The 13,556-nt window shown below is 38.9% G+C and overlaps 1 protein-coding gene across 7 annotated transcripts in view; it reads left to right on the forward strand.

Annotated features, from left to right (window-relative positions):
- Positions 1-2,489: 2,489 nt before the first annotated feature.
- Positions 2,490-13,556, forward strand: part of USP45 (ubiquitin specific peptidase 45) — a 63,334-nt gene continuing 52,267 nt past the window's right edge. For 5 of the 7 annotated variants that reach the window (XR_005068471.1, XM_037059721.1, XM_037059723.1 and 2 more), the window contains exons 1-4: positions 2,490-2,564; positions 7,302-7,411; positions 9,272-9,444; positions 9,807-9,910. Coding sequence is in view for 6 of the 7 variants with exons in the window: in XM_037059721.1 (XP_036915616.1) it covers positions 7,312-7,411; positions 9,272-9,444; positions 9,807-9,910 (377 nt within the window). In the remaining variant the exon portion in view is untranslated. The remainder of the gene's footprint in view (positions 2,565-7,301; positions 7,412-9,271; positions 9,445-9,806; positions 9,911-13,556) is intronic. The other 2 variants (XM_037059726.1, XM_037059722.1) reach the window with 1 other exon arrangement.

A 13,556-nucleotide genomic window follows, 5' to 3' on the forward strand; every position in this document is an offset into this window, starting at 1 on the left:
GGTTTATTTAAGTGTGATTAGAGCAAAAAGATCTTGTCAAAAGAGATTGCTTCTCAGATAAGTGTCCCAGTTCTCCCTTCAGAGAGAGTCAGCAAAGTTTTTAGTGGGCTGAAAGGGAAAGAAATCATCTCACTTTCTGGGAGAAGTCTACTAATGCTAAGTTGATATGAATCAGTACTTTCAAACAAATACTTAACATTTTTTCAAATATATAAACAGCTGATTTTACACAAATTTGCATTTTTATTTGCATTTGATTTGCTGTTTTGTCATAATGTCTTTGCAATAATACTGAAAATATATTTACTGGGTGCTGGGAACTATTTAAAATTATTTCCTTTCTTTGAGAAGTAAGTTTTACTTTTAATTAAAATAATTTGAAGAGTATCAAAAATAAAAACTTAGTATTAGACAATTTTCTCTAACTCATTTCAAGTTTTGGAATGACAACTGAAATCTCTGGAGATTTTGGTTATGTTAAGGTTGCATCTGCTGGAAATAAAGGTAGTTTTGGAATTTTGTTATTTTGAAGAACAATTTAAGTATTGTATGGTTGTTTGCATAATCCCTAAATTTGCTTTTATGAGGCCGAGAAGCTAAATTTCTATATTCTAATTCAACACCCCCTTTTTAAGGGTAAATTTGATACCAATATACACTTTCCAAAATAATGAAATGTAATGAAATGTTATATGCAAATTATTTAGATTTGTTCAAGTTTGCATGTCTTTTTCCCCTCCATGTTCTGTTTCAGATCTGATGTTAAAATAAATGAAAACTATTAATTTATGAAGTAGAGAATTTAGACTTCAAAATTACACCACAACACTATATTTATTGGGGAATATTTTCTTTTCCCTAGGGGGAGAAAATTTCTTTACTGCAAAACGTAGTTCTATAGCACTGTACCTAACACAGTGATTAGCATATGTATTTGGTTATACTTGCGGAATAAATGGCTCCCATTAACAAAACATAAATATTTAGTAATCTTAGTCAAGTTCTCTACATGGAAATAATTTTAACTACTCCTTAAGAAATGAATTAGAGTTTTTAAGGAAAAGTCACACATTTTTGGCTTATCTCTGGTATCTTTTGACTCGTAAACCAAGGCACTATCCATAAGGCTAAACCTGACCCCCGCTGAAGAACTTTGAGATTGCAAGACTTGAGGAGTTTACCTGTAACTAGTGTCGATGTTTGCATGTCATTCTGGTCCCTGAGGGCTCACAGGGAGGCCAAGGGAGGCCACATCCTAGCGACAGTGTCCAAATTCTTGTCACCACGCAGGAAAAAATTCAAGATAGAGACAGACTCAGCAAAGCACAACAAACGTACTAAGGTGAGAGTATACACTCAAGAAGGAGGGGAGCGCGGGTGAAGTCAGGAAGTGAGTCCTACCAAGGGGTCTGGGTGGAGGTTTCTTTCTATCAGCTATGGGCAAGGGGAGAGAGTGGGGGTGGCTCTTGGTCTCCGACGCTGGGGCGGGGTTCCTCACGCAGCCCATCGCAGTNATAGAGACAGACTCAGCAAAGCACAACAAACGTACTAAGGTGAGAGTATACACTCAAGAAGGAGGGGAGCGCGGGTGAAGTCAGGAAGTGAGTCCTACCAAGGGGTCTGGGTGGAGGTTTCTTTCTATCAGCTATGGGCAAGGGGAGAGAGTGGGGTGGCTCTTGGTCTCCGACGCTGGGGCGGGGTTCCTCACGCAGCCCATCGCAGTCCCTCCTCTCTGGAGGGTGGCTGTCCAGAGAGCAGAGCGGCCTGAAAACTGCCATGCAGGTCAATGTGGCTGCTAACTCTGGCTGAGACTGGTTTTCTTTTGTATCAAATATTACTTACCCCAGGAAATAGGGAGGGGGCAGTAAGGGGACTGGTGTCTAGCCACACGTCACATCCGAAGTGCCCTAACCTAAAAGGGCAGGGGAGGAGTAGAGCCTGGGAGGCCTCTGTTCCTTAAGCTAACTTTCCTGCCTCAGTTCAATCAAAAATGTTTTCAAACCACCCATTTTACTAAGCAGGTGCAATGTGCAGACCACCTGAAGGGATCATCAAAATTCCAAGAGGTATAGGTGTAGATCAGGAAATTTCCGGTCCAGCAAGGAAGCGACAGATAAGACAATGATAACGAAAAAAGCGAAGTGACGTATGGTGGCTGTCAGACGAGACTTAATTGTACGGAAGAGTGTGATGGAGGGAAGTAGGAGGCTTTCCCAGCAGGCGCCCGGCAACAAGTGAGGCTTAATCCCGACTCAGGGAAGACCAGAGCTCTGGACTCCAGGCTACTATTCGAATCCAACTAGGAGTCCACTGCTCTCATTTTAAGATTCTTGGCCACCTACTGGGCTGCGCTCATCGGGCTCCGCCCACCTAGGAGAACGTTGGAAAGAGCGGACAGGGCCCGCCCACTCCACGCCCCACTACGGGTGCCCCGCCCCGAGAGGGGCCGCCCAGCCCGCCCAGAGGTCCCGGCTGTCACACGACGCCCCGCCCCTGCCTCCCGTTGGGACGGCTGCGCAGGCGCAGTCGCTTCTGGTGTAGACGCAGAGGCTTGGCCCCGCGGGGTGAGTTGGGGGTTCGGTGCTGTGGTCGCACAGTTTTTCGGTCTTGGTTTTCGCGACCCTAGCCCCAAGGGGCGATGCGCCTGGGAGAGAGGCCCCCACTCTCTCCCGTGTTCCCAATCTTTGGGGGCGCCAGGCGGTCACCTAGGGCCGAGTGATCACGGCTGGCTCGGTGTCAGGGCGGCGGCCAGGGGGATCCCGGGAAGGAGCGGAGCCGCGGGGGGAGGGGCGGCGCCCCCGCCTCACCTCAGCCGAGGCGCTCGGGCGCGGGACACCTATCCGGCCTCCGGCGCTCTTTCCTCAGTAACGCATTTCCTCTAAAGAAACTTGGGATGTTTTTGTTAGTGACGGGAGGGCACGTGTCTAAACACGGGCTTCTGGCAGCACTGTGCAGCACGGGAAGCCCTGGAGACGGGCCGTCTGGGTCCAGATCCCCACCCCGCTGCCTGGTTCGGGGACGCTTGCGCGTCGCTCAACCTCAGTGTCCCTCAAGTTCTTCAACTGGAGAAGGGGAAAATAATAGTAACCTATCTCCTAAGGTGGTTGTGAGGATTAAGCGGGTTTAGTTTTTTCGAAGTGCTTAGAACCGAGTGTGATTGATGCTCAGTAAAACGATGTAAGTGTGTTCATCTTTTTGAGTCTAGTATCTAAAAGGAGAGCTGTGTCCCAGTCCCCCTTCACTCTCCCCGCCACTGAAAGTAATTGCCCAAGAGTAGGAAAACAAAAGGTTGTTTTTTTTTTTTTTAGAATATGGGCTTTTGTGTGCATAAACTGCTTTAAGAAGTTAAACATTTTTTCATCAACTTAGTTGTACATCCTACGTTACAGAGAAGACATGTTAGAGTAATGCTGAAGTTGAAAACTGAAAACTTTAGCTGGGAAACCCCGCGAGAAAAATGATCAGAAAGTACTTGTGCTGAAAAGTGCATGGTAGGCCCGAGTTTGCTATTTTTAAAAAGGCTGCTTGCAAGGTTAGCCCCTGTTTGGCATTTGGGAACAGTATGGTTTGTGCTGAAGTTACCAGCTCCCTTAAAATTCTGGGCTGGGGAGTCTGTAACAGGCTTCCCTGAGCAAAAACATTGTGCAGAGGCATTGGTCGATTTGACCCCTTCTGAGAGGGAGAGAATGTTAAGGAAGCCTGCAAATGGCAGACTTCACGAGAGTCTTTTTCCATTATGATCGGGCTCTGTGTTCATACTACATTGCGGTAAAAAACGTTCCCTAATAGCACAACTAACTATATGCTGAGGGTTTGTTGTTGTTTGTTTATTTGTTTTTGAGTCCTTCTAGTGAATCTCCATATGTGAGGGTGGTCTTGGAACTCCCCAGACACTGTTGATGATAGAAAATATTTGCTCTAATAATGGGACTCATTTCTTTTTGCTTTAAAGGGAAACTGGAAAAAGAAATCTACACAGATTTGTGATTGCTAAACAGTGGGTTACTGTCCAAAATGATTCTGTATGTTTAGACATACTGTGTATGTCAGAAAAACCACTGGAAATTGACTTGACAGTGCCAAGTTAAGTTTGAGTCAATGTTTTTGAAAAAAGGCCCAGGTCTTTTACAGGTTCTTTTTGTTTGTTTTTAAATTCTGCAAGCATTATCTATGTGTTAATGCTTTTTTTTTTTTAAATCAAGAGTTTATCTGTACAGTTGGGAAAAAATACAACCAGTTTCTTATGAGCCATTTTCACCCCTGGATTCTTTTAGTTACATCTGTCTCTTTTCAGGACTCAAGTTAAAATAGTTGGACGTAAGTATGTAAGTTTAGGGAGGGAAAGAAAGATCAGATTTGTCATCTGATCATGTCTCTTTCAGTAAAGTTGAAAACTAGATTGTATTTTAAGGAGTATGGAGATGAGGGAATTGGAGATTTGGGAAAGTAAAAAGGTTTTGAATGACTGTGTGAGGAGCAGGTAAGTTGACCGGGTACAGTAGATAATGGGATGACTTGATCCCTTTGAGATTATGTATGAATTTAGTGGACCCAATCCACGTTCTTACAAGACTTTCTCCAGCCTGTTTGGATGCAGACATTGAGGAAGTGGTTAATTGGGTTCATCTAGGATTGGGGTTCTGTTAGAGGGGTGATATACTCATTCAGGTTGTACACATATATTCTGTTCCTCCTGCGTACACAGTAAGGCCATGCTCTTTGTACACCCCCTACCCCTTATCTACTTGAAATTAGATGTGGCTGTATGACTTGTTTTGGCCACTGAAATATGAGCAGGCATGACAGGTGTCACTTCCAAATGAAGCTTAAAGAATCAGCACTCCCATTTGCCACACCCCCATTTCCCTGCCGGGCTATAGTGAAACGTGATCATAGTGATCCTGCAAGTACTTGTTGAGATGCAGCCTGTTATCCTGGGCACTAAGGACGAGCAGGAGTGTCTGGTCAAGCAAACTGGAAGAACTTGAAGTTGTGATCAAAGAATGGAAGACTTGAATCAGTGATTTTGCAAGGTGGAACTATAGGGCTAAGCTGATGGGGAAGGTTGGAGGGACAAGGCATTCAGAAACAATGTGGTGGTAAAGGAAACTTGAAGGCCTTAGGCATCTCTGTGACTATGAAGGCCTTAATTTGTTGTGACTGAGTTCAATTTGATGATCCTTGGACTCAAAGACATGACTCATAAAATGGTAAATTCAAAAGTTCCCTTACTTGGGACATGGTATGATTAAATCAAGATTCAAAATTTATTACTGAATTGAAAGATTCTTTCACCTTTATCAATAAGGGCAAATAAACAAATAACCATGAAAATTGGACTGTAGCTTAGCTGTGGAGCAAGGTGATATTAGGTAGAATTTAGGCTATGCTACTTTTATTTTTATATTTTTTAAGATTTTGTTTATTTATTTTTAGAGAGAGGTCAAGGGAGGGAGAAAGAGAGGGAGAAAAACATTGATGTGTGCGAGATACATAGATCTGTTGCCTCTTGCACACCCCCAAGTGGGGACCTGGCCCACAACTCAGGCATGTGCCTTGACTGGGAATTGAACCAGTGACCTTTCTGTTTGCAGGCTGGCACTCAATCCACTGAACCACACCAGCCATAGTGCTGAACTTCTTTTATAGAGACTCAAAAGTTCTCTGTAGTGGTTTTAAAAAAATGTTTAACTTGTATCTAAAATCTTTAGAATTAACTGAGTTTATAGAAATATAAGAGAAAGAGGCAAATAATGCCATAAAGGAAGAGCCAAATTCAGTATGGAATGTTATACATCCTTGCTACTAAAACTGTGGTCTGTGGACCCCAGCAATGTCTTCCCATTGGGTGGGATCTTGTTAGACAGGTGGAATCTCAGATTTTGTGCCAGCCTTGTTTACTCAAAAGCTACATTTAAGCAAAATCTCCAAGGTGACTTATGCACTGCCCTCATATCTTTAAAAAAGCCAGTGTCTTGCCCTGGCTTGTATGGCACAGTGGATTGGGTGCTAGCCTGGGAACGAAAAGCTTGCCAGTTCAATACCCCATTAGGACGCACGCCTGGGTTGCAGGTGAGGTCCCAAATTAGGGGCATGCAAGAGCCAACTGATTGATGTATCTCTCACACATCCATGTTTCTCTCCCTCTCTTTTTCCCTCCCTTTCCCTCTCTCTAAGAAGAAATAAATAAAATCATTTTAAAAAAGCCAGTATCTTGGGAAAGTAAGACACTGTTAACTCCATTTTTGTTGGGAAGAGCAGTTGTAGATTAGAAGATGTTAAAGTGACATAACCAGTACAAAATACAAGCCTTGACTGAATCCTAATTCACAAAATCGGTATAGAAACACTTTTGGGTCAGCTGAGGAAATTGGGATATGATAGGATATGAGATAATATAAGGCACAGGTGGCAAACACAAGGCCCGTGGGGCACAAGTCCATCTTGTTTTACCCAGCCCAGGACCCTGGCAGTGCTGGGCTCTCGCTTAAGTGTTGAGGAGTAGTTACATTTACACAGTCCTAAAATTACATTCGGCCCTTTGAAGGCAACTGCAAGGCAGATGTGACCCTTGGGTGAAAATGAGCTTGACACCTCTGATGCAAAGGAATTACTCATTTTCTCAGATCTGATAATGTGATTATATAGAATATTGTTATTCTTAAGAGATACATACTGTAACTTTCAAATAGTTTAGCAAAAATTAATATACATACATGTGCATATGTATATTGATATTTACATAAATATGCGAAATGTTCTAGATGTGGAATCTAGATAGTATATGGGTATTCATCATACTGTTCTCTTAACTTTTGTGGAAATTTAAGATTTTTCGTAATAAAACAGAGGGAAGATACAATAGTTTTAAAAGATAGAAATTTATTTCTCAGAAGTCTAGCTCTAGGTCATACAACAAATACGGGGTGGCTTGCGATGCTTGGCATGTGGCGTTACCAACTCTTACTATCTTCTGGCTAGTGGGGCAGGAGAGGGGGCAAGGGGGACACAGGTCCCAGCAGTGGCACTTGTTTTGTTAGTGAGAACTTCAGTTTCTTCATTTGCCTAGACAGCGTGTATCTAGGGAGTAGTTGGTAAAAGTCAAATGTAAAGTGCCATTTGTATACTGGTTTAATAAAGATTTTTTTGGTTCTAGCTGACTCTCCCTTGTTCTTCCTCTGTTGATTTAGTAGACCAATTACAATTGAAGTAGTGTCAATTTTAATATGCATTAAGTAAAATACATAAAATTTTAATTTTGAGGATTAAACTGTCTTCATCTCCCCCCCTCACCTTTTCAGTAAGTAACAGATGCGGGTGAAAGAGCCGTCCACAGTTGTAGCTGAGAAAGCCAAAAGAAGTAGAAGGCCTCCTGTACCTCATGATGAAGACTCTTCAGATGACATTACTGGTAAACTGATATCTAGCATCCTAAAGTGCTCTGCAGAAAAGAAATAACAATATGTTTTTAAATTTATTCTTCAATTACGGTTTACATTTTTGTATTAGATATTTATATTATTTTGTATTAGATATTTTTGTATTACATATTTTGTATTAGTTTCAGGTGTACAACATAGTGGTTAAACAATATGCTTTTAATTAATAAATTCTTTTCTCTTTATTTTTATCATTTTCTGTATGAACATTAAAAATCAGCTGTCTAGTTCAAACAAAATGCTATTGGTGTTTATATTGAGATTTTGTTTAGTTTATAAAGTAATTAGAATTGACTTATTTTTGTTGTTGTCCTGTTTCTCATGGACTTCGAGTATTTTCTTTGCTTTCTTACCAGTTTGTTCATCTATTCATTTAAAAAGATGTTTTTAACATACTTTAGTTTTTACATGGTTTTAACCTAGATGGTGATTTGGGATCACTAGATTGCTGTATTAAAGAAAGTCTGAATTTTATTTTTAAATATTCTATTCTGTTAATAAGATTTTCTTCAGGGATTCTGATTATCATGTTAACTCCTTTGCCTGTCTTCCATAATTAATGTTTTTCCTGAAATCCTCTAAAACTCCTGTTTCCTTTTCATTTTGCTTGCTGTTTTTATTTTTATTCTCTGTTGTTTTCAGCAGTGTCTGTGTCACTTTATGGGCGGCTTTAGTTTTGCCCTCATTTTTGTGGTTTTATTATTTTTCCTCTTCTTTCCTGAACTCTGCCTGTTACTTCCTAGTGTTTTGCTACCTCACGCTCCAGTGTTTGCTTCTCTTTTCTGTTTTTATTTCACAGCAGTGATTGCTCTGCCATGATTTTCCATTTCCTTTGTTCCCTTCACTTATATTATCTTACCATAGAATTTGCATCTTATTTTTCTTTGATTACTCATTCTTTGATGTAAGGTTGCATTTCTTGGGCCAGCAAGTTTTAATTATTATTTTAAATCCTCATCCAAGAATATGTTTATTGTTTGGGAGAGAGAGAGAAAGAGAGAGAGGGAGAGAGAGATATCAATGTGAAAGGGAAATATCTTGGTTGCCTCCCATATGCACTCCATGACTGGGGAGAGAACCTGCAACCTAGGCATGTGCCCTGACTAGGGATAGAACTTGTAACCTTTTGGTGTATGGCACCATACTCCAACCAACTGAGCTACCTGGGCAGGGCTGTGTGTGTATCTTGATAGAAACAAAATATATTTAAAATGCTAGATACATTGTAGCTGCTCAATAAATAATCTCCTTTATTTTATTTATTTATTAAACTTTTATTTTTGAACTAATTTTAGATTCACAGGAAGGTACAAAGACATATACAAGGGGGTCCCATTTACCCTTCACCTAACCTTTCCTGGTTTAAAGTATTGTATTTCTGTAGTACAGTATCGGAACCAGAAACCTGACATTGGGGCCATCCTTAGAGCTTATTCAGATTTCACTAGATACACATGCATTCGTGTGTGCACACACACACATTCATAGCTTTATGCAGTTTTATTACATGTGTCACTTTCTATAACTACCACAATGAAGCTACTTGACTGCTACTTGACCCCCCGGGAGTTTACATCTGTCTATTGCCACAACTCTTTCCCCTTATCTGCAGCCTTTGGCAATCACCGGTCTGTTCTCCAACTCTGTAATTATGTTATTTCACAAATGTTTTATAAATGGAATTATGTAATATGTATCCTTTTTGAGTTATTTTGTTTTTTTTAATCTCAGTGCTTTTCAGTCAAGCATTTCAATGTCAGTGACTTTGCCTGCTGATGGTAACATTTTGGTTTAGCAAAGAAAATGCTCAAGTTTTGCTCTGTCTCATTCAGTAGGTTTCACTTGCCAACATGTCACTCATGCTGTCAATGTGAATCATGTGAAAAAAGCAATAGCTGAGAATCTGTGGTCAGTTTGCTCAGAATGTTTAAAAGAAAGAAGATTCTACGATGGACAGCCCGTACTTTCTTCTGATATTTGGTTGTGCCTCAAGTGTGGTTTTCAGGTGAGAAAAACGTTTTTTATGCTGTGTTTGCCTTAAATATTTTCCTTAATGCTTATTTTTAGTTTGATTGTTAGTAATGTTTAGAACTTAAGGTAAATTTATTCCATGTTTTGGTACAGCTCTCTAAGGCTGAGCTTAGAAATGTTTAAGGTGAAGTAAATGATATGTTTTGTTCATTAAGTGTCATTTATAAAAACTTGAAAGGGAATCTAACCCACTAGCAATGGTTCTCATATCTAGACCTGTTTTTACCTATTTCTATTTGTAAGGTTTTTTTTCAAGTTTGAGTATGTTTTAAACTTTGGTTAATTTGAAACCAATGTTCTTGTGAATCATACAAATAGTATTCTGCTCATCTTTAGGGATGTGGTAAAAACTCAGAAAGCCAGCATTCATTGAAGCACTTCAAGAGTTGGAGAACAGAGCTCCATTGTATTATAATTAGTCTGAGCACGTGGATTATATGGTAAGTTAGATTTTCTACTTAAGCCCACTATAAAAATATCCTTTTTTTAGTTCCGAAGGTAAAATAATTTAAGATATTATGCCAGCTTATGTTTTTTAGCCTGAATACAACCTATAGAAAACATGAGTACAGATTTTAAATAAGAAAAAATTAGTCATCCCTCTACTTTTCTTTGACATTTTCTTTGTATAGTCAGGAAACATTCCTTCCAGGTTTTTTTTGTAATGAACTTCTAATACAGGACCTGAAGTTCTAGAGGAGGAAGGTACTTGAATCAGTCAAGTGGTTTGGTGATTTTCTTCAAGGAAAAAAGAACTTCATAGGCGATTCTGTTCGTACATGTAACTTCGGTTGGGAATCAAGTCCAGTTCCCTCACTTTATGTACAAGGACACTGGATACCATTTACCCTTTTGTGGTTACAAAACAAAAATTCAGGCACCAATACAAGTCTTTTGACTCCCTGTCTCTTCTCAGCACACACATTGTTTCAGTGGTTAGGCAGACACTGTTGAAAAGTTTTCAGTGAATTTTACAACAAAAGTTTTCTATTGGAATTTATAGATGCCTAGAGTTCCTTAAATGAATTTTCAGGAGTCTTTGTTTTCTTTAAGATAAAAATATTTTAACTTACTGTTTTTATTTCAGGTTTCTAAAATCAGGATATTTTGGCCTGTAGCACAGATTATCATCTTATAATTTAACTCAGCCACAGGGTTGGATGGTTGCTGCATTTGTGTTTTTTGTTGTTGTTGGTCCCAAGTAATAGTACTGGGGAGAAGGAGGGAAGAACAGAGGGAAGTTAGTATGGATTGGAGCCAGGGGAGTGAGGGATGCTGCCTCGTGTGGCAGATCAATAAACATTCCTCTGTAGTCTTAAAAGAAGCGATGGCCTCAAACTGTGGGGTGCCTCAGAATCATTGGGAGGGCTCACTAAAGTACATCGCTGGGTCCCAGGCCTACAGATTCAGATTCTGATTAGGGCCTGAGAAATTGCCTCTCTGTAGTCTCCAGGTGTTGCCACTCCTGTTGGTCTGGGGACCACAGTTTGAGGACCATGAAATAGGAAAAAGTGGTGGGAGAACTGAGTGGTAGCTGATAGAATAGTCCCATCTCAAGTCAATCTGTGTCAGAATTTATGTTGTAGCTCTTAGGATCATAATTATGGTCTGATAATTTCATGACTTAATTTCAGCAAAAAAGCATTGCTAGTTATAATCTAATTGATTTTGTAATTTTTGTTTTTATAGTTAATGGCATAACTTAGCTTTCAAAAGAAGGGTGATGATTTTATTGAGTTTTGTGAGTGGATGTGTTAGAATTATAATGAAAATAATTTAAATCACATTTGGGGGTATTTCAAGGGAATTATTTCTCTTTTAAAAGAAGAAATTCAAGTTTGTTACTTGCATTGATATAGAATTTAGAGATCGTGGCTGTTTTCCCTTATATTTTTTTCTTTTTAAAAACATTTAAAAATTTTTAAATTTTCTTAATTTTCCCCCCATCTAATTCTTAAATATTAAAAAGTTTAACAATTTCAATAGAAAACTTCACTAATTTGGATGAAAGAGAAGGCCAGCCTGAACTAAGGAAAAACCTGAAAAAAGAAAGGAATGTTATAGATTTGATAATTATGGCTAACAAAGTATTGCTAGACTGTGGATTTGATACTGCTTTAACAGATATTGATTATTATTAGCACAGTCATTTCTTACCTCTGACTTCATTTAGAATCACACAGGTGGAATTTTAAAACCCTGTAGGTGCCAGTGGTCCTCTATTAAGTCAGGGCTTCTATATTTTTAAGTTCTATTAGTGATTCTCATGTCTAAGCAAGGTTAAGGGGCACTGATTAACACTTCAAGTTAATATATAAGGTCTGTCTGGAAAAAGCCCAGCCATTGCTAATATAATGAGAATGGTTTGGTGACATCCATATAACCTGGCAGCCAAGGGGAGTGGACTGGGATGCCCATGTGTGAACAGTGACGACTTCACTGTACATCAGTGGGGGTGATAGATGCTGTTGAGTGAGCATGTGTGCTGTGTGTCCATCACATTCAAAATGACTGAGGAGAGCAACAAGTCTGCATCAAATTTTGCATTAAGTTTGAACATTCCTCCATGGAAACTGCTCAGATGGACCATGATCAGAAGGCCACAGGTACTGGCAACTATACCAGTGATTGGCAGCTTCATCACACCTATGCTTCTGTTCATGCACCACATCTTATGCAGAGTTTTTTTGGCAAAACACCAAATTTCCCAGGTTACTGAGCCCCACTATAGCCCAGATTTGGCACCCTGTAACTTCTTGCTTTTCTCAAAACTAAAATCACCTTTGAAAGGGAAGAGATTTCAGATCATCTATGAGATTCGGGAAAATACAGTGAGGTAGCTGATGGTGATTGGGAGAACTGTGTGAGGTTCCAAGGTGTCTGCTTTGAAGGGAACTGAGGTGTCATTGTTCTATGTACAATGTTTCTTGTATCTTGTATCTTCTTCAGTAAATGTCTGTTTTTCATACTATATGGCTGGTTACCTTCTGGACAGACCTCATATGAATGACTGCTTTTAAAATGTTCTTCATCTGTAAAAAGAAAATATACTTCTATAAAGCTATTTATTTTGGAAATATTAATACTTTTTTATTGTTGTGAGGAATTAAACCAGAAAATACACATAAAGCACTTAGAACAGTGCCTGGCTTGTAGTGTATGCTTGACTAATTTTCTTTTGTTATTTCTAATGGAAACAAGTAGAATTAACTTATTTTGAGCTGTCCTTTTTTTCTCTAAATCCATTGTCATTATACAGTTTTTATTAATGTTTTATTTTTGTACTCTTAAAGTTACAATATACTTTATAACAAATTAACATTAAATTGTAATTTCAGTAAATTTTTCTTAATACTTCAGTACTTTGAAAATGAGCAATGATATTTTTAGTATTTTTGGCAATAGTTACATCTGTATATATTGGCATGTATAATAATGTACACCTGGTAACTGTAATTTAAATTTTTTTAATTCCATCATAGCCTATGGAAAAGGTGTTTTGGGAATGTTTTCTGTGACTCATTTCCTTCACGGATTTAGCTATGTATCTATTTCTGTGTGCAAGCGATAGAGTAGACACTTAGTAAATAATTGACTAGTTTACAATATCTGACTTAGTAAACATTTGACCTAGTTCAGAGCCATTGATTCCAGGACCACTAAGAGTTATATGTAAGAAGACTGTGAATATGTAAGTTAGTGTTTGTATAATACATTTATAAAACTTTCATTGCTTTCAAACACATGTTTTTATTTGATCATTGGGCCTCATGAAGATAAAGGAAATGTAATGATAATATATAGAAGTAACCTTTATTAATATTATATATACTAATGAGTAAACTTAGTGGAGGGTTGTTTTCTGAAAAGGTGTGGGTTTTTGAAAATTGTTCTCTAACCTCTTCTACCCAAATATGTCCCAAACAAAATAAAACAATGTCATCCAGTCTTCCCCACCTTGGTAAGTGGGTCCTCCATCACTTAAGTATTTAAGCCAGAGGCTGGCACTTATTTTCTTCCCATTTATTTTATTTTGTTTGTTTAACCTTTTAACAATAGTAGACAAATAGATAGTGATTTTCTCTG

This window comes from Sturnira hondurensis, unplaced genomic scaffold (genome assembly GCF_014824575.4).
Source record: "Sturnira hondurensis isolate 20B ecotype Veracruz unplaced genomic scaffold, ASM1482457v3 Scaffold0011291, whole genome shotgun sequence".
NCBI lineage: Eukaryota > Metazoa > Chordata > Mammalia > Chiroptera > Phyllostomidae > Sturnira > Sturnira hondurensis.